The sequence below is a fragment of the Aplidium turbinatum genome, chromosome 4 (genome assembly GCF_918807975.1).
Source record: "Aplidium turbinatum chromosome 4, kaAplTurb1.1, whole genome shotgun sequence".
Classification (NCBI taxonomy): Eukaryota; Metazoa; Chordata; class Ascidiacea; order Aplousobranchia; family Polyclinidae; genus Aplidium; species Aplidium turbinatum.
The window spans coordinates 17,192,893-17,214,629 of NC_137475.1; the positions used below are offsets into that span (position 1 = coordinate 17,192,893).

Below are 21,737 nucleotides of genomic sequence, written 5' to 3' on the forward strand. Positions count from 1 at the left end.
CTGTATCGACTACAGACCTTGCTCCTTGTCCGCAAAAAAAAAACCAGCAGAAGACAACAATGTTACCGCTTCACCCGAACTACTGGATTTAAATTCACAACCTGCACCTGAATCACCAAAGTCCGGACTTGAATCTCCAAAGTCTACACCTGAAAATCCGGTTGTTGAACACTCGCAGAAACCGGCCGTAATCGATGTTGAGGTTCCTGCCCTTCGCAGATCCTCTCGGGTACGAATAGAACCTGACCGATATGGTGCTTATGTGAAACATTGATGTATCTATTTTCTTGAGACAACAAGTATCGAAATTCTAAACATGTTCATAAATCAGCGGGGAGGAATGAAATGATTGCTTGCCTGTAGTTCACCCTGTTTACTCGCTTACATAATCATGTGTGCCCTAGGTAATTGTACGCTTTTCTAGTTCTGTACTCTAGCCTTGCCACTGTTTCATCTTGCAGTTGTACTGGCAGAACGAGGAGAATAGAATTGTGCAGAACTATGTCTACCGTAGATATATTTAGTTAACCTTATTAGCACGAATTTAAGTTGATTAAAGCCAAGTTATGTTTCTAGTTTGGTTTATATCGTAACAGGGAGCAGCAAAGAAGTGCAAATGCAAATGACCGTGAATGGTATTGTTTGAGTAATAATGTGTTTTCACAATGAAGGATGATGCTGGGTTTATTTAAGAACCAAGCGACAACTGTTCCGGTAGAATGTTTGCTTCAGACTTGTTTAGACAATTGCTTCCAGTCTACACGTTGGCATCTGTTTCGATTTTGTGGGTCCAACTGCAGAACAACATGTTTGCATGTTGAGTGGTGGAACCGCAAAAGCTGTGCAAGAAAAACCGACTAAGCAATCACTTTAGGTGAAAAACTTCGGTTTGTAAAATTTATTTCATTCTTTCGGAATCGAGCTGTCCATTTAACAGGCCGAGGTTGAAGGCTGCTAACCTTTAAGAGCAAGCCGAAAAGGCTTCAACGAAGCCATACAGATCTGGCCACAAATGTTGGTAAGTTTCTTTTTATAATAGAAATGATGTTGCCAAACATTGCTCCACTTGTCAGTATTCAGTGACTGCATGGTGCAAATGCACGGCAAAAGTGTTTTGGTAAGTCCGACTCTTGCATATTTCTCCCAGTCATGTACAGTAAAATATTTTTGATAAAGATTTTACAAACAAAAAAAATATGAAAAGAAACTTGTTTAGTTTTGTTGATGTGCTATCAATGGGGTCTCATCCATTGTATGTAAATTTGTATGTTGTTACTAACTAGGAGGGGTTAATTTGCATTTCAACTTTAGAACTGATTTGAGGATACAACAATATATTTTAAGACCTTTAGTATAATGGTTTTGAAATTTTTTGTCAAAAAACCCCCACCCTGAAAAACTACTTTTTACGTAAAATTGCCTTTATTGTATGGTCGTCATTTTTTTATTATGGCATTTAAAGTTCAAATACTGTTTGCTTCGGCGATACTAAAACACTTTAAAAATGTTGCAAGACGGCCGCAAACAGTTTTTTTAGGTCTTGGTTTCATCGTAAAACACGGTGGAAATTTCAATTTTTTTTACCAAGGGTCTTATAATATACTGTTGTATCCTAAAATCAGGGCTAACGTTGAATCAAAAAAAGGCCGATCAACCCAACCTCCCTATTGTTAGGTGAATGTAAATGATATGACAATTACGTAACTCACACAAAACACAATGAGAAAGAAAGTAAGTGTAAGCATGACACGTCGTTGGACAAAATACACAACATGGGATTCACTAAAATGACACAAACGGTTTCAATCGATCAATCATGTGATGCAAGTTGCAACATGGAAAAGGAAGTTATATTTTTAACTATCTAACGTCAATGTATGTCACTTTGTCCACAAAACAGTATTTGTCAGCGGATAAAATGCTTAAAACTGACCAACTCTTGTAATACGAAATCATCGGAGCAGTTTATGGAATACCACGACAATGGACTGCCGTGGCCAAACATGGTCCAAAACAAGCCGACACATGTGCCGAAAAAGGTTGTGGGCTGCATGGAGTCGTCGTTAAACTCTACAATAAAGTTAAAAAATTAAAAGCAGAAAACAAAAACTTTATCAACTAGCTTAAGCTTAAAAATGATTTTTATGTGCGCTGTAGCAACTTTGTATCAACAAATTTCGGATGTAAAAAGTATAAAGTCAATGGTTCTATTCTATTAGAAGCAACAACACGCTGGTATCTTTGACTTTGTTGTCGAAGCAGAGTAAACCAAGTAACACTTCAGCAGGGCTCATTATGTTCGGCTACTTAGATTTAGCCCATGTGTCTCTGGTACAATGAAGTCAACTATCTTGCCAAGCTTTTATTATTTAAATTTTTATTCTGTAAAAATTTAAAAATTAAATTGCCCTTGCATGAGAAATTTTAGTTCAGGCACGGCATGTCATAGCACAAATTTAATATTGCTTTCTAGCTATTCAGAATGTATCAGATTAATTGTGACAAATTTGTATTTGAAATGTGTTAAAATACAATAGAAAATCATTTTCCACGTCACTTTTTTGTGCTATTCACGACAAAAACAGATATTCCGAAATCATTTATGTAATAAGTAATAGTGCACAGAAGCAACTTTTGTTCGGTTGGAGAGCACAAGGTGCAAAGCATCATCAAATGCCTGGATAATTTGATACAAGAATTTTGCTTGTTAGTTCACAATAGATTTTGTATATACTGTACTGTAGATGATTATTATGTGTAGCTTCAAATTTCATACTTATACATACAGAAGTGCTAACGAGGCTATAGATTAGTTAGAAGTTGGGGTCAACGAGTTGCTCGTAGCAAAAGAAGCAAAAGACATATCCAGCCAAAGCATTTAAACTAGAGGGTTTTAACTTTGACAATTGGAAATCGAAACACATTTTTAACCAACAAAGAAAAATACAATGCGACTAAATTAATGAAAGGTCAGTATATATTTAAAAAATATTACACTCTCAATGTCAAACTACAAACCCTCCAGTTTCAGAATACCCAGAGTAAAGCATTTTGCATTGCGGTGTAACAATGCAAACGAGTAAGAAGTTTTCGCATTGTGACTAACCAACTCTTGAAGGGGGTACAATTCAGGACAATTATTAACGGGGTACCACGACTGTGGTGCTCCGTAACCAAACATAGTCCAATACAATCCGACCATGGAATCGAGAAAATTGGTTACTTGTTGCTCTTTATAAGTGTCCTCTGCGAAATAAGTCAGATGACAAATTAGAAAAAATCAAATTTTTTATCTATAAAATAAAAAGGTATTATGCTGTACTATTTCTATGTGCTATATTTGCTTCAGTCGTACTTTCGCTACCCGCTACTTTCCAGCAAATAAAAGGTATTTGATGAAAACGATGGTAGGTTGGTTACAGGAACGTGATATCATTTGTTTTCAAGGTCATTTTGACTTCACCAGGTACTGTACTTGAATAGAGCTGTCCAGTGTCAGCTTAAGACAATATTTAGCGCGCGGAAACAGCTAGGGACGGTACATTACGGGACGCGCAACTCCGTTGTTCCTTCAACATTAGAAGGGTCAATTGCCAATTTTACATTTTTTTTACGCTTTACTGGTGGCTTGCTTTCAACTAAAAACCTTAAATTACTTTAAAACCAACTTCACTCTTCTTATATAACCCATAAAAAGTAAAATATTTTGTAAATTACAAAAAAACGTAACCCTTCTAGTGTTGCGGATAAGCCAAAAGCGGATGAAGTTTCGCATCCCTATGATCTACAATCCCTAGGAAACAGCGGTAGCGAGCTCTATTTTTGATCCGAGTAGCGTAAACGGGAGCGCGTTACTTTTCATTGACTGGTAGCAAATAGCAGGAGGGTCGCTCTTTTGACATATTGTAGCGGTAGCGATATCGTGCTACTTTTAAAGCAGCGGATGCTCACCTCTAGAAAAGGTCAAGCAAGACTTCTTAGATGCGGATCGATAATTGTATTAAGGAAGTCATAAGCCCAACGTTGGTAATACCAGCCAAGCACTTTAGATTTGATTAAGAACAATTCATTCAGTCAGTCTTTGCCAAAAATTTAAAACCAGGTTAGAACACACATTTTGCTTTGAACAGAAACATAAACCTTTTTGCTGCTGGCATGACGGTTGACCCCCATAGATCAACACAGCTGAATGTTGCCACTGTCTTTTTCGCATTACATTTTATTCGTAGTGGGAAGATGAAAAATCAGTTTATTGGTAAAATAAAAAAACAACACTGATGGTTGCACGTAAACATAAACACATGCAGATCCGTGTGGCCAACTAAACACACACAACAGGTGCTAGCAGCCTTTTTTATTAAGTGACAAATTGCAGCTTTTGACATAATGTGTTCAAAGTTTTAAGTAAAAATCATTTCACTTGTACGCCAGTTCAAGTGAAAGGCGATAAATCGACATAATCTTGGTTATTACAACCGAATGGCTACATTTGCATGCGTTTGTGAATAACGAACCAAAGAAACAACATATTGTTGCTCTGGACAATTTTCGAGATAAATTGCCGTGGACAGGTCTCTGTATCCAAATAAAGTCCAAAAAAAATTCACAAGAGATTCTTGTAATGAAGTCAGCTCCTGGAATTCCGTACCAAACTCTAGCAAGACAGATTTATTTTTACATATACCTTTGTATAATGACTATGATAATATTGTTTTACAGAATGATCGAAACTTAGCTCTAGTTTACCAGATAATGTCAAAGTTATTCTTTGACATCTTGCGCTTTTCCAAGTTACAAAGAAAAAATGTATTGTAAGTAGATTGCTTCTTCGCATTTACGCAAGAAATCAATTGCTTTGTAATTAAAAGCTAGCAACGTGCAATCATCCTTATTTTAACACCGTAACATTGCTGAGATCAACGATATTAGCATAGCAGTAAAATTGAAGCTTCACTGTGTTCACAAAAGCCAAAAATGAAGACATAAATTTGCATTGTTTTCCTTGAGAATATGATGACGTAATAGTTCAGTCATCTGTGCAGCATGGGCGGAGAGTAGCCTATGTAATGAAGAGGAAAATTTTCATATTGTATAATGTATACTCAGAGAAACATTTCATTTCATAGACCCGTTATTCCATACTTTCAACCTTGAATCTCAAAACTGCAAAATTGTTTGTCACGGCACGAATAAATAAAGGTATTGCCTGATTTGTCACACTTGGAAGACTTTTATTGACTGTTGCTTACAGTGACAGATTTTCTTAAACATTGATTATGTGGTCTTTTTCTACCACACATAAAATCATAGATGACATCAGGATTTATAATATTATTAGACAGTAAAAATAGGCAAAAGCAGTTTGAAAAATCTCCAAAATTTGACAAACCAGCACCCATCTCTAGGTAGCCATGTTAGAGGATAAAAAGGCATGATTGCACGACATAGGCTATATTGTAAACCGAATAGTCCCTAAATGCTCAATAGACCTATAAAACGTGATCTCACAATTTCTGTGTCATGAAGACAAAATTAAAACAAACAAGTGTTGAAAATATATGGAAGTATCAAAGATTCCTGCTGAACTCTCCTTTTCAATACTCAGCCAAGTGTGGTACAGCTTTTTTATTACATCATGTGCCTTAAATATTGCTGTCAAGATGGGCAATCTATACTGTGGCCAATTACCAGGATTGAGAAAAACCCGGGTTTTTTTAAAAAAGCCCAACCCGAATGTTTTTTAAAAAAAAAACGTGTTTTTTTGCGTTTTATATAAAAAAGATGCAAAAAAGGTAGATTCATACTTATTTCACCTCAAATACTACTTTTTACCAATGAAGTGCCTCTCACTCACAGTACATGCTGGCATAATTCAATGAAATAATGCACTAGGGCTGTTTAACTATGAGGCCTTCTTGCATAAATGAGTTTTAGTTTAGTACAAAGTGGCAGTACTTAATTTTATGTACAGAAATATCCACTGTATTTTCAATTTATCTTTGGAAATTTACTTCACAATCACATCCTTAAGTCCTAATTTGAAGTTTGTTTTAAGTACCTTGTAGTACTTTGGTTCATTTTTTCAATTTTCTCATAAAAATTGGACAAATATGATGCTCTGGGTTTTTTGTGTTTTTTTTTTTTTAAGTGGGTTTTTAAAAAAAAAACCGCCCGGTTTTTTTGGGTTGGGTAAAATACCGGTTAGGCTATAGGTGAATTGTTCGTAAACAGTTGTTCGTAAAGCAATTGTTCGTAAACAATTGTTCGTAAAACAATTCTTCGTAAAGCAATTCTTCGTAAAGCAATTCTTCGTATACATCAATTCTTCGTATAAGTCAGGGGTTCTTAAACTGGGGTCCGTGGACCCCCAAGGGGTCCGCGGACTAGTTTTAGGGGGTCCATGCACGGCCAATGGAAATCTTAGTGTATAATTTCAAAAATGGAATAATCTGTCAAAAGAAAAGAGATTAAGTTCAAACAACGCTGATGATTTTTCTCAGGTCATCGTTACTCATTGCTTTTTACTGTACATCGCCATGCATTAGCATCGAAAACTCTCCCAACAAATTTGAAAGAAATTTTGTCTGGTAGTGTGAAAATCGTTAATTTTATCAGAGCTCGTGCTTTGAACCATCGAATATTTAAGAGGTTATGTCAAGAAATGGGAACGGAACATGAAGTTCTCCTCTATCATACAGAAGTTCGCTGTCTGTCAAGGGGACAAGTTTTGAAGCGCTTATTTGAAAAAAAAAATACAGCATGGATATGTTACCCTTTCCTCGTTGAACTGGAATCTATCAGTGATGAGGACCTTGCAAAAGATGAGTTCATTGAACTAAGGACAATGGAATCATTAAGAATGTCCTTCAATTCTAAAAGTATTGGCGATTTTTGGAGTTCGTTGACCCAAGCATAATATCATCTTTTGGCAAAGAGAGCCAAGGCTGCTTTAATCCCTTTTGCGATTACATATTTATGTGAGTCAAGATTTTCATCCTTGTTAACTATATCAAAACAAAGAGTCGAAATCGGTTGGATGCAAAGGATGACATATGTGTTGCCCTGTCAAAGACGAAGCCACAATTTCATGTTCTTGTTGAAAACAAACAGCAGCATCTTTCACATTAATGAAATTAAATCGAAGATATTGAAAAACAATCTGCATTCGCTATTTCTTATAAATTTAATAAAACATGAATTGTGTTACCAATTCATTTTAATTTTATTGTGTTATGTCCAATTTATGCTGATCAAAAAAGTTTTTCTGACTAGGCCACGAAGGGGGTCCACGCAAACCAAAATTTTTTTAAGGTGTCCGCGTTAAAAAAAGTTTTAAGAACCCCTGGTATAAGTGACTTGTTCGTAAACAGGTGATAGGTGAATTGTTCGTAAACAATTTTTCGCAACAGCAAGGTTTGTCTTGCAATTTCCGATGAAGGTGCGTAATGCAAATTTTCCTGAATAACCAAGTTACGACGACACAAAGAAATAAGCACAATGAAAAAGCGCATTTTTTGTTATTTATTGGAATACAACAATTGTCTGTGTTTAGCAATTCTTTGCTTACACTACCAATACTACTTTAAGTAACTTCGTACAAATTGTCCACAAGCCAAGTTTAGTATGAAGTATTGTGTGCAATTCCACGCAAGTAATCACAAATTTTATCGTCTTGAAAGTCTTGACGCCAAGTTCGGACGACTCTAGTTAGTCTTTCTGCACTGTCCTTGTACTTCTTCTTTGGAGGGGGTCCTGCCTGGCCACTGACATGCTGTTCAATGCGAACCTCATTTAGGTTTTGCTCTCGCTTGATTGCAGATATGAACTTCCAAATATCTGGATGATTTGCAGATACCTGGAACATGAACCCTCTGTGCCATCCTTCAATGCTATTATTAGTTTTGGGAAGGCCACTGAGGACGCCATCATAGCAGTTCCACATTTGAATTGCAAACATTGGAGGACGGCGCCCTTGACGACGATCTGGGCGCCCAACCCAAGTGTCTTCAAAGTAGTCAATTACTGGCTGGGTAACATCTGGTAATACATTTCCATCAATGAGAATGTCAAAGGCCCGGCTGACTTCATCACATGCGCAGCCTCAGAGCAAACTCTGCACTTGTCTCGTACTGCTCCTTCAGGCCACTTGATTGCGTCTTTTTCCAAATGCACTGGCACAAATGGAAGAAACAGCCACGGTGAGTTGAAAGTGGGTACTCTCTGCTTACTGCATTAACCATGGCCATCTCAAAGTCAGTCATGATTGTCTCTGGAACAGCAACAGCAGGTAACAACTCCTTGATCTTTTGCAGCAGATGAATGTATGTCCCTCTCCTTTTGTCCCCCAGCAGGGCATACACCAGAGGCACTAAAGTGTTTTTCTTCAGTCCGTGTTTTGTGTAAAGCTGTTCAAACAGTGAAGGCACTGTCTTGAAGGTGCCGTCAGCATACCAGTGCTTTGAACGGGCAAGGAGCTGCAGATTTTTTTCAATGGCAAAGAGGACCATACGGTTATCTCCAGAATCATAGGCCAAGAATGTTACACCAGCAAACGTTTGCTTGTACTCTACTGGAAGCACAATGTCACGGAGAGAATGTGGGATTGCCGGGCCTGCATTTTCCTTCAATCGCACTTGGGTGACTGCCCTTTTCATGCTCTGCACACTTGGCAGTTTTGCTGCCGTGGCTTGACTGAGTCCAATAGTTTTTGCTGAGACGAGGTAACTTGGGGCATCACGACTGTCCTTTGCTGCACAACGAATATTTTCCATAACCTTTGCTGCTTCGACATGACCAGCATCTCCAGCACGATTGTGCTCACCTCTGGATTGTACAATGGCTGCCATAGCAGTTGTTACTCGTGCAGGACATTTCTTATTAAAATGCTCACATTTCCAATAAGTAGTTTCTTGCCCTTGTGCGTTAAGTGCACTATAATCTTTGTAATAAAGCTGGCCACTATACAAAAGTTTTGGCTTTCCTTTTTTGCTGCTCACAAACTGTAATGCCATTCTGAATCAGGGACTCTACACTCTGTCTGCTCGTCTACACTCTACAGTCTACAGGTACAGCACGTCTTTAAGCACAATTAGCACATCTCTAGCATATAGGCTACCCTAATTGATTGTTCGTAAACAATTGTAACTGTTTGTTTTTTTAAAGCTGTAGCCTAACTTTTATGAACATTTGTTTACGAACAATTAGTATTACGGTCAATTGCATGCCCGAAGAATTGCTTTACGAAGAATTGCTTTACGAAAAATTGATTTTACGAACAATTGTTTTACGAAAAACTGTATGCCAATTACGTAATAGCCTATACTCTCTTTAAAAAAATAACCTAGAGAGCTGAACACCAATACTGTAGACCAGGAGCCAGGTCGATTTATTTGACTGTCTGGGTCAGTAAGGTTTGACAAATGTTTCTAGACTGCAATTTTGCGTAGATTTCGAAAATAAACTTCTTACTTACACTAACCTGACCGTTTTTGTTATATTAAGCATTTTCCGAGATGATAACCTACCTGGCAATATCGCTTACAGTATATCCGTCTGTTATGTGACAGAATGTTTATCAAGATGGTATACATCACAGGAAACAGCAAGAGGCAATAAAAGATGATTTTAATGAAAAGTAAATTCTAAATTAAAAGATACAGGAACATACATTTGAATTCGGACCTACATCTCAAATGAACAACTAATTTTCTTATCTAAGTCATCAGCTTCTTCTGTTTCTTTTTCATTATCACTTTCTTCATCTGGAATTTCTTCAATTTGATCGCTGAGACAATCAGGAACCATAGGACCTGTGAACCAATTCAGCATGTACATTCCCTGTTTCTTCATCCGTTACCATGTGGATCAAGCTGATGAATGTTGCTTTTATCTGCTGACTTCCACATGTTGGCAATGAAGTTTGCACGAAGGACATGTTGCTTGATGGTTGCTTTGCATGGAGGAATCATAGATGGCTCCATTCTTTTGATATTTTGCAAAGGAGTGCTAGGGTCTTTGGATTAATACTTCACATTGAAGAGGCTTAAGCGAGCAATGTTAACGTCTTTAACCTTGTTTTGTCCATACAAAACTCACACAAACTCTTCCAGCACAAGGTAGGTGTATTCAGCCATTGTTGAAGAGCCAAGCTCTCCAAACGTTTTTTTGAACCTTGGAGAATTCTCTACAATATTCAATGGACATACTTTCCCTTTGCCCTTAAATGAAGGAGAGTAGTCACAGCCAGTGAACGCATGCAAACCTGGTAAAGCTTCACAAAGTTCTTTTCCAAAAGTGTCTGCCAGCAATGTTACGTCAACGTACCTGCGACTATTGTTGTTTGAATTTCCTGCGTCCATGTATATTCTGAGGGAATTGTTACAACTGGCAGGATACAACAGAATCACCAGCATATCAGTGTCATTTGCTCTTGCAGTGATGATGTGAATATGCCTCATATCCTACATCATCCTTGTAACAGCTTCGATGTGGAAACTCACAAGTGGCTTGTACTCTTTCCTTGTCATGTGTCCATCCTCAACAGAATACACGAAGCACTTGTCATTAACAGCATTTAACAGTTTCTTATTACCCAGTACATCACAGTACTGATCATCACACCACTGTTGAGCAAGGAAATGAAGAAGGGATGTTTTAAACGAAGAGGACGACAAGGCTGCAGAGAAGTTCCTTGGCCTAGTCTGCTCACCACCGGTGATGTTGAAACCAGCCGTTGAACCACAATTACTGAAGCCTCTGGCACGCATGTCTTGCTCTTGCCCATTAATACTTATTCCTGTGTATGTGTCACTGACAAAATGAACCTCTGTAGCAGATGTTCTACATACATTTGTTAACTGACATGTTCCTACTCCTTTGAACTTAATAGGTAGGTTTCTCAAATATCTGATAACAAACATGCCATCAATAATTAAGACATCCACAGATTTAGGTGCTGTACTTTCAATTTCAACCTTTCTTTCCAATTTGTGCAGAAGTGTAGACTTTGCAGTATAACTCATTGAACCATCGACATTTCCAAGGCACAAAGGGCAGAAGTTAAGGGATACTTGAAGACAATTGATAACTTAATATGAGTTGTCACAGCAAGAAAAAGTAGTCGCCCAAACAGGTCTCTTGTCCCTTTCACTTTTATCATTTTCTTTATTTCCTTGTTCACCACCTTTGCTTTTATAGCATTATAAGAGTTTTTGACTACTTTCCTGTGAATTAGTTACTCAAACCTGGAGGTGGATACCAAGCAATCTGTCTTGAACTAAGAGTACATCTTCTCGGCAATCCTCCGCACTTGCAGAAGCTCACTTGTGACTTCATCAGATGCATATTTTCCACTTCCAATGGTAGGCTATACAAAACTTCATTCTCAACAGGATCTGCAAATGGATTCATAGTTGTGTCCACAACACTGAGGATTTTTTCCAAATTTGATGTATCTCTCTTGACTCTTGATGGTTTCAGCTCTTGAGCAGGTTCTTCAAGTTGAGCTAATCCTGCTTTCATCATCAGGCTTCCAACAACAGCATTTCTTGTTGCTTTAAAAATATTCCACCTATTAGCCTACGTGCACCAAAATTCTGTGTCATTGATGACGATGATATCCCTGTCAGTCTTGATGCAGCATCTGCATTTACGGTCTGTTCCAACGTGAAATCAACATCACATCGACTGAATGTTTTTGATGTTCGTCTGATGCTGAAAGACCCATTTTGCAACTGATCTTTCAAACCAGGGTAAATGTTCTCAATATTCAGCAGCTTCATTACATACAGGGTCATCCATCTGGCATAGTTGTGGTGACCAGTTGTAAAGAACAGGAGAATTATCTTGTTTTGAGAACAAGTGAAAAAATCTAAGTTACTGATCCTCACAGCTCTTGTGAACATTTGGTAGTGCTCCACCAACTTACAATACTGCATCCAAAACTGAGCTGTAGCACCAAGTTCTCCATTCAGTGTATCATTTGTGAATTTCTCATAAGCTGAGAGAAAGTTTATGTATTCTTCATGACTCTCAGGCTCGTTCATCAGGCCAGGTGAAGGGTTGTTGAGAAGTAGCTGAAGAAGTGTCATCACAGGAACAATGGATATGTCAGCTTGAAGGAGGAACATTTCCAGATGCTTTATTCTGAAAGCGACTGCAAGGAGGGAATGAAGTCTCTTTGCTCGATTGTAAAATGTATTTTTCAAAAGACCATTTAGTGAGCCTAATACAAGTACGGTACTCCGCTTTCCACTAGAATGTGGTCACCACCCGAACCAGAAAAGATGTATCCTAAGCACTTGAAATATGCTAACTTGATATGGAAGGCTCCGTAACATACAAATAATCTGTCAAACATTGGTGATTTATAGGACTGAATCTGTAATGCAGGTTTTAATCATGGCATGCATCAGCAACTCGAATTACAGTATTCATTGTGTGCTGCACAACATCAAGCCTTGTTGGTGGATTTCCAACTGACCTCATGTATGTCAGTGTTTGACTTGGAAAGTCATCTTCAGTAACCAGAGAATTCCACCCATACCACATTGGAGTATTGTCAATCCACGCATTGTCTCTTTTTTCAAACTGCTTGTCAAGATGGCACCACAGTCTCAAAATCAACCACGTGAATGTGAAACTTCAACTGGTTGATTTTAGGTCTGACTAAAATATATATCGGTAGTGAAATATCACAATCTTGTACGTTTAGAGTTCTACGCTTCAGACAGGCTTTGGCAGTTGATGGCGTCCCACTCTGTTTAACAGCTAATAATTTTGTCACTCTTTCCTTCTTTACTGGTGGTTGATTATGAAAATCTGTGTCTTCAGAGTTGTATGCAGATGTGGTTACGGATAGGCTACTCCTTCATCCCCAGCTCTGTGTGAAACATATTCTGTGTTGTCAGACAGCTTTTTGTCTTTCACTGTCCCAGTTGTTTCCCTACAAACATTTTGATAAGCTATACCGAGGGTATCGTGAAGAGAGTTGCTTCCATCCAATGTTTCAGACAATTCATCATAATTGTCGAAAGCCAGTCCGGTTGATAAATTTGCAGTATTGAGTAATAACATCATCAGGTGTAACAGAATTCCTATTTGGGATATTTGAGACCAATTCCGTTTCTACTGCTGTTGAATAGCTTATGCAATGTCCTAATCTGTTAAATATATTGAGTAATTTCATACGGCCAGTTATGGATTTCACACCCAGGCCATGAGGCCAAGCAAAATATGTTTTTGAGGTTTAACTACCCCCCTGGTCACAGCAAATGCAATTTCATCCGAAATGGATTGTATCCGGCGTTCCTGTTTCTCACATGCTACTACTAAATTCACTGAATATTCTCAAAAACTTCAGTAGAATGCTGGGAGATATCGGATAATAGTCGGATGATAGAATAATCGGATAATAGTCTATAGCAGTTATAGCACTATGTCGAGCGGCAGTGGCCATGTCTCCAGATAGAGTAAAACAAAGACTAATTCAGGAGTTTATGACTTTTTTATTAACCCAAAGAGAAAACAGCATTAATATCATATTTCAAGCTAAGTTAGAATGTAATTTCGAAGATCAGTGAAGTTTCACTGCGTGTTAATCATGTCACAATGAAATAAGCATTTTTCTTGATAAGACCATAACAACAGGTCTTTACAGAGAAAGCGGTCAGGCTAATGCAAGTAAGAAGTTTATTTTTGAAATCTACGCAAAATTTCAGTCTAGAAACACTTGTCAAACCTTACTGACCCAGACAGTCAAATAAATCGACCTGGCTCCTGCTCTACAACGTCAGACAAAGTCAAATGCGTAAAATATTGTTTTAGATTGCTATTCAATAAAAAAAAACTTGTTAACTGATTTATACGCAAACTCATGTTTCTTTGGAGAATCATCAAACATTCGTGCGGAAAAATCAGTGCGATAGGATTGCATGTTTTTACACAAAAGCTCAAAAAGACGACTGCAAAGAGCTTCAGCTTTTCTAAACCTCGCGCTTTGTAAAGTTGACAACCTTAACAATTAAGTTCAGGACAGTTTTCATTGCTTTGCTAGAGTCAAAGTTTTGGATGCTAGGGCTTCGTGATAACTATTGCAATGTGTAGCCAACCATTACTCAATGGATTTTATCATTTTTTTTGCTTATATCGAGGCCAGATTGCAAAGCAAGCCCAACAAAACTTTGTCTCTATACAATAGCTCTATCAATGATTCCAAGTTACCACAAAACTTACTGCACATTGCAAAAAGTTTAAATATCATTGCAAAGCTCGCTCCTCCCCTGATAAAATGTTTGACACACTCCTCCCCTCCCCAGGTTAAGAACCAGTGTGGTAGAACAATGTTAATAGGCTAAATTTTTGATGCGGGTTTCCATAGACGTTTTTGTAAAGACAATGAGCACACAAGCAGTTGTATAGCACTCTCGATTCACTGCTTTTGTGTTTGATGGGTGATTGGGTATGCATTTCAGATGAAGACGCTGAGAAAATTAAGCAGTTGCTTGCCTGCTTCAATGTACCAATAAAAATACACGCACCGGACATTATAATAGAATCATCAAACTCTTATAACGCCTGAAGTATTTCCAATCGCTATCATGCAACTGTGGTAGCTGCAACACCTGTGCTTTCTATATCAATGCTCTGCAACAGATTATCATTAGAGGGTGTATGCTAACGTATTTGAACTTTGAAAATAGTGAATTAAAAATATTTATTATCAGTAAAAAACATTTTTTTTGCATTTTTAACAGTTGCAAATTCTTACCACATTAAACTACTTCGCCTTCGTACGTCTAAATTCTATGAAATCTGAGACAAGACTTCTAACACCAAATCCGCTTTTAATTCCATTCTATACACAACATGAATTGCTGTATGTCTAGATTTCGAGTATTAAACTCTCTTCAGTACAGTTTGAATAGCGAATGAATAAACACCACAATGAACCAGTATATATAATGCAAAAACAACACGTAGGAACAATGACGAAACAAATGCTTCATCTTTTTTGTCTATACCTGGCAGGAGATTTGACAGTAGCGAAACGGTTTAAGCGAACAACAGATAAAGGCCAACGGATAAAGTTACACGTTGAGAAAACTGACTAAACAATAATATCAAAGTGGAACAGTATCACACTAGTTTAACTACTGAATGCATTGATATTCATTATAGCCTATGCATATTCCTCACTTCATTTCGACACATTATGAACAGTTAGCTTATAGCATTCGTATGCAAACACTTACTCTTGCAAGATACGCATGCTGGTAATGTATGGTTGTCAGTTGCATTGAAAGAGCTGTCCCATTCCTGCGCTAGAGGGAGTGACTGAAAGCAAATATGCAAAATCGTCTTTAAAATCCATGTTTAAAACAAATTGATGTTTTTATTACTGTAGGCTACTTACAATATTAACTAGGCCTACCGTTAATGTATCAGGTAGGCCTACCGAAGTTGAATAAAAAACAACGGAAACAGTGCGATAGAACAAGTTTAGAAAAGTAGACTACAACCGGAAAAACCTTCATTGGAAGTGGTATTTGCCGAGACTGCTTGAAAAGATTCCTAGTGATCTAACCCTAAACTTTTATAAAAGAACTAAGTTCAGGGGCGTATCCTCAATGGAAGCAAGGGAAGCATTGCTTCCCTTGCCAAAATTGAAAAAAGAGAAGCTGATATTTTCCAGTAAAACGATTTCGTAATTTCTTTACCTGAATACGATTTAGAACAGTTTTTAACTCATGCCCCCGTATGATTTCAACTCGTTTTTAATTTTAAAAAAGTTGGAAGCTTACGGAAGCAAAGATTCGTATTGCATCCCTTGCTCTCGTTTTTGCAATAAGAAGAAACAAGTTTGAAAGCAAGGAAAAAAGCACCGCAAAGTTTGCGCAATTTACGTTTCTTTTAACTAATCGTGGAAGCGATTTAAAAATTGCTTCCGCAGTCGCAGGGTTACCAGATTGGTCAAATTCCGCAAATCAGGCTTTTTTAAAATTAACTCTTCAAAATGCATAATAATCAATATTTCTCTAATATCGTAACCTTACCAGATGAAACCATATTCACCATTGTTCAATCCATGTTTTATACTAGTTTAATGCTCGTAATGTGGCTGATTAGAACTCATCCGCTGCGGTCCTTTTATAGCCTACTATTTTTTGGGCTACTTTCAGAATTATTTTTGCTACAATTTATTAAAATCCACTACAAGTCATAAAATATATTTAAATTTTATTATTTTTGATAAAAACAAGTAAATATATCCATTGGGTTTTTTTTGTCAAATATTTTCCTTGTTTTAGCTTTTTTTTGTATTATTTTGGCTTTAAGACCTTTTCATAGTCTGGCAACTTTGCTCTGTTGGATTTTGTGCCAGTGGGCTATGCAGTGAAAAAAATCTAGGGCACTGGCCACTGTTATGGTTGTAATATCGGCTTCGGCCTTGTTAGCAAAAGTTTGAGCCAAATGTTGGCTTTTCACTGTTATCGTGGCTAGATAGACTTTGGCATAAGACAGGATATGTAAGGTCTAGGCTAGACTTGACTTTGTAGCTGAGTTTTTGTTGTTCTCTAATTTTAGCCGCATTTTTTGCCCGTTCGTGTGTAACAGCTACCTTTAATAAGTTAATAGCTGTTATCTCTTAATAAATTTCATACAAATATTACCCTAAAAGTGCTAAAAGTGTTTCCAGAAAGCACTATAATCCATTATTTGAGGGTAATTTTGCAAAAATTTTCCGGGGGGCATGCCCCCGGACCCCCCTAGAAAACACGTGCCTTCGGCACGCTCTATTCCCCCACGAGTTTTATTGCTTCCCTTGCTCAACCAACCAGGATACGCCACTGACTAAGTTACTTTACTATATTATGCATAAAAGGTAATTATCAATACTAACAATTAACCTACTTTTGTCTACTGTCACATCTAAGTCACATAATTCAATACCATAAGCATTTTATTTACTTGGCAATTCTTTCTGCTATCTCGAAAAAATGTTTGCAAGAAGTCTGCTGTTTTTTCAAGAATATTTAGCTCTAAAACGTGGTATTTTTACTGTATCATATTATTATGTTGTGAAATTCAGAGTCGATGGATATAATAAAAATCAACTACTTGATCAGTAGTGAGAAAAAAACACAAAAAATGTCAATGCAGACCAGGCTCACCGTATTACAGGTATTCGTGGCGTTGCATGTGCAGTTCTTCCCCATGCCATACGGAGTGTATAGTTCAGTGATGCCACTTCCAAAGGCCAGAAACACAATGCAGAAGATAACGAGAAAGCGAAACGTGTCGTGAAGCATAAGATCTAGAGAGACCTAATAAATAAGTACAGGTTTAAAAGATGATGTCGTTGCTTGAAATAGACCATGTTGTAAATAGTCTGCTTTTAATTTTAAGCATATCTAATACATGAAAAAACTGTGCTACATCCACAAGTAAGGTTGTGTTAACGAAAAGTCAAGTTTTCCAAAAAAAAAATATTGAATGGAGATTTTAACCTCGAAGTTGCATCGATCTCACGTTGTGTGTTAATTATCACAATACAACTTTTAGTTTCATTCTCTATCATCCATTTCATTTTTATGTCAGAAAACACAAGGTGCTTCGTCCATCTGGAAGTACAGGATACTTGATTAGCCGCATTTTGTAACAAACTACCGTAGCATAATGTGCACGGAGTGGAGGGATGTATAGCCCACACGATCTTTCAGGAAACATGCTAAAATTTGTCTTTTATTGAGGAAAATTACCAGCATCATACTTTCCTCCGGGAAATCTGACGACTTAGGCTGTATATTTAACCGCAAAGTGGAAAAGTTAGTAGGGTCGATCAACCAATCGTCATTAGCTATTAGTATGACTGCGATGTTTCGTAATTAAGAACGTTCCAGTACGAAGTAGCGTACTATTTTTAATACATGCCAATGAAGTCAGCAGAAATACATGGATGAAGACTTCTGATTGCCAATAAGCTTGTTTTTTCAAATAACATATACTAGATAAAGGTGTCGTAAGTATAACTATTACAATTACTTGTACAGTGGTAAGCCAAACATATCTTGTGCATTAATGCCTAAATGGTGAAGAAAATTAATCTTTTCTATCTGCATTCTGTACTGGCTTCCGCTTTCAACATTTACGTGTTGTTTCTATGTACCCTGTCACTTCTGTAATTTCGCAGTAGACGCACCTGACAACAGCAGTTTCGGCTTCGTACCTACTTTTCTTTCAGTCAGAAGTTCTCCTTTGAACCACGTGACTATCATCATGCTTTCATTACCGTTGTCGTTGCATGAAAGATAGGCCTACCAATAAACAAACAAACAACAGAGTGGGTGGTCTGGATTTTTTGGAATCAAGAAGGTTAAGTGGACGAACTAGTGTTATAGATAGTAGTGCAAATGTTACCAAAATTCAACAGATCTAAAAAAGTCAAAAATATACAGGATGTAGCCCAAAAAGTAGAGAATATAACAAAATGACACAACAGATGTCGAAAACAAGGCTAAAGTGCAAACAAAAAAGCATCACACTTCCTAAAATAAGTGGAAGCAAAACACAACCTTTTTCCTTTCTATTACAAAAAAGTCAACCGCTGTAGCCAAAACAACAATGTAAACAGGGAGGTTTTATTTGCCCGTCAAGAGGAGTGGGTTAACATTAAATTCAATGTCGCCCTAATTTTAGAATGCAAAATAAAAAGGCATTCGAAAATTCCAATTTCATGGGTTGTTTTAAAAATTTAATTCAAACACTTAGCCTACTATCCAGAAAAACACTTTTAGCTTTGAAAATTCATGCTTTTGTTGATTTATACAACTTTTATACAATTTAACTTGAGGTATTGCGACAGTACCAAACTTTAAACAGATTGTTCTGTTTTGGTATCAAGCACGTTATAACAGTCGCGTTTTGTAGCTTCTACCTTCTTCTAATCTAGACCTCTGCTATGTCTATGTTTGGCATATAGTGTTTTTCATTGTGGTCAAAAATAAAAACAAGCTGAATAGATCTTATACAGCAGGGGTGGCCAACCAATCAAAGGTCAAAACTCAAGAACCTCATTTTTTTACTTCGTCGTCGTCGTCGTGTGAGCCTCTGGGGCCGAAGGTCTATCCTTTTACTACCCCAGATTCACGATGTTCCCGGACTACACTGGAAGGCTACTAGAGAGCAGCCAGTCTTTGGTCTCATCATCCATGACACGCAGACCTTCCACTCCGTTAGGTGACTTGAAGATGGAACAGTCATTGATAATGTGGTCTGCGGTCTGTTCCTCGGCACCACATTCACAGGAGGAGGAAGAGGCCATTCCTCATTAGTGCATGGTTGAGCGGAAAAGCCCGACGCCCGTACGAAGACGGTTGAGGCGCACCCATGCCTTTCTAGGTAGTGTTAGGCCGATGGGACGTGTGTCGGCGCCGGAGATGAACGAATGGAGTCTGGTGGCGCTTGACTTCCATTCAGAACTCCATTTATGGTCCGCCCAAGTAGCCGCAGAGATGTCTTGTACATCAACTTCGTTGATAAGAAGTTGAGCGGCTGGCACGAATGGGTGTCTTGATTTCAGTCGACGGGGGTGCTCGTTTGGGAGAGCAGAGATCTTGTGGTGGAGAAGGTGGTTAGACTCCAGTGCCCGTCGACCGAGGGACAGAGCGGCTTCTTCGCGACGAAGCTCAGCGGGTTGGATGCCAGCGAGAATGGGGAGATTGTCCAATGGTGTGGGACGCAGGCATCCGGTCACTGTGCGCAGGGTGCTGTTTATGGCAGTGTCGATGTTGTGGCAGTGAGCACTGCGGCACCAAACAGGTGCACAGTACTCTGCTGAAGAGTAGACAAGGGCTAAGGCTGCTATACGCAGAGTGTCAACCCTCGCCCCCCAGCTAGAGCCTGCCAGGCGCTTGAGTAGCGCAGCGCGGGATGTGAGTTTTTTGCGCAGTGACACTAAATGGTGGCGGTATGTGAGCGATCTGTCCAGTGTTACCCCAAGATATCTTGGCTCGGAGCAGAAAGACAGAGATTTTCCGTTGTTCTGGACGTGTAGCTCACGATCAGCTTCCCGATTGTGGAGGTGGAAAGCTGCTGCCACAGCTTTGGTTTCGCTGAGTTTCAGGCGCCAGTTCTGGAGATAGGCTGAGAGAGTTTTCATGTCCTGGCTCAAGGTGTCTTCTAGATTTTCCCACGACTTTGTGGAGTGGAGAATTGCCAGGTCGTCCGCATAAGCGTATTTTTCGGAGACCATAGTTGGCAGGTCGTGGGTGTAGATGTTGAAAAGAAGTGGAGCCAGGACCGATCCCTGTGGGACGCCGTTTTTCAGGCGTCTCAGTCTGCTTCGCCGTGAGCTACCGGTGGTGAGGGTGAAGCTTCGGTTCCTGACAAGTTCCATAATTATATGAACCATATGTCGGTCAGGAAGCAGGCGAAGCAGCTTGCAAGTAAGACCGCGATGCCATACGGTGTCATAGGCAGCTGTGAGATCTAGAAAGACAGCGCCGGCCTTCGTTTTTGCCTCAAAGCAATCCTCGATGTCTTGGGTTAAGAGTGTGACCTGATCTACGGTGGATTTTCCGCGCCGAAACTCAGCTTGCTCTTTTGGAAGTAGCGGGTCGATGATTGGGTTGACGCGGGCATAGATCAGTCTTTCGAGGATCTTAAAAGGAACACAGAGGAGGGATATCGGACGATAACTCCTTGGGTCCTCTGGTGGCTTGTGAGGCTTAGGGATCGCAACTACTAAAGCTCTTCTCCAGATTTTTAGGATTGTGAGGTGGTGCAGGCAGGAAGAGAGGAATCTACGTAACCAGGACTTTAGGGCATAGCCAGCATGGAGCACAAGCTAAGGGCAGATCTTATCCGGCCCTGGAGACTTGTGTGGTTTCACTAGGCGGAGGGCGGTAGCGAATTCCTCTGGAGTGAAGTCTCCAGAGATTGTTTCTTCTTGTGGTGTTTCCACTCGCCACACGGCAGATACTTCCTTGGCAACAAGGCGGAATGCCTTGCGGTCCTTTGTCTTGTAGACCCCGTTCTGCACTAGCTGGGAAGCGATGGCATTAGCAGAAACGGGACACTGACGAGGGGAGTTTGCTGAGCGCCCAGTGAGGTTGTTGATGATGCTCCATGCTTTGCGGCTTGAGTGTGAGAAGTCGATGGTTTGGACAGCTTCGCTCCATCGCTCAAGCTTCATTGTGTCCAGCCGCTCAAGTAGTCTGGTGGCGGCCATGTTAAAAGCAGCACCACTTGTGGCGGCTAGGTATGAACGATAGAGAGCTTCACACTCAGAGTCCCATCATGGTGTATAGCTGGTTCGATGGCCACGTGGTATTGTGGTCTTTGCCGCAGTTATTATGGCGTTGCAGAAGTCCTGGTATGCCTCTCGTCTGCGTTTGCATATTTCAGTCGATGGTAACTTTGCAGCAGACTCATTGGTCAGGAGGCTGTATTGATTTCAATCGGCATTTTTGAAGTTCCATCGCTTTAACGGTGAACTCGGGACAGAAGCCACAAGTTTTGGGGCGATGATGAGGGACGGCCGGTGTTGGGACCGCGGGAACTTCTCAAGCACACGTCTGTCTGGAAGAGAGCTGTCGACACTCGCGAAGGCCAAGTCAGGGTTTGTCCCTGTTCCCCAGCGGCCGGAGAGGAAACTGGCTGGTTCCTTTAGATTGAATAAGAGGGCAAGATGGTTTGTAGAGGCCCAGTCAGCCAGCAATTCTCCGTCGCTGCTTGTG

The 21,737-nt window shown here is 39.2% G+C and overlaps 1 protein-coding gene across 1 annotated transcript in view; it reads right to left on the reverse strand.

Moving 5' to 3' along the window:
• Positions 1 to 21,737, reverse strand: part of LOC145768959 (short transient receptor potential channel 4-like) — a 122,095-nt gene that overhangs the window by 23,072 nt on the left and 77,286 nt on the right. The window contains exons 17-19 of the mRNA XM_082580561.1: positions 17,172 to 17,324; positions 15,252 to 15,333; positions 3,107 to 3,246 (exon numbers count right to left, since the gene is read on the reverse strand). Coding sequence (XP_082436687.1) covers positions 3,107 to 3,246; positions 15,252 to 15,333; positions 17,172 to 17,324 — 375 coding nt within the window. The remainder of the gene's footprint in view (positions 1 to 3,106; positions 3,247 to 15,251; positions 15,334 to 17,171; positions 17,325 to 21,737) is intronic.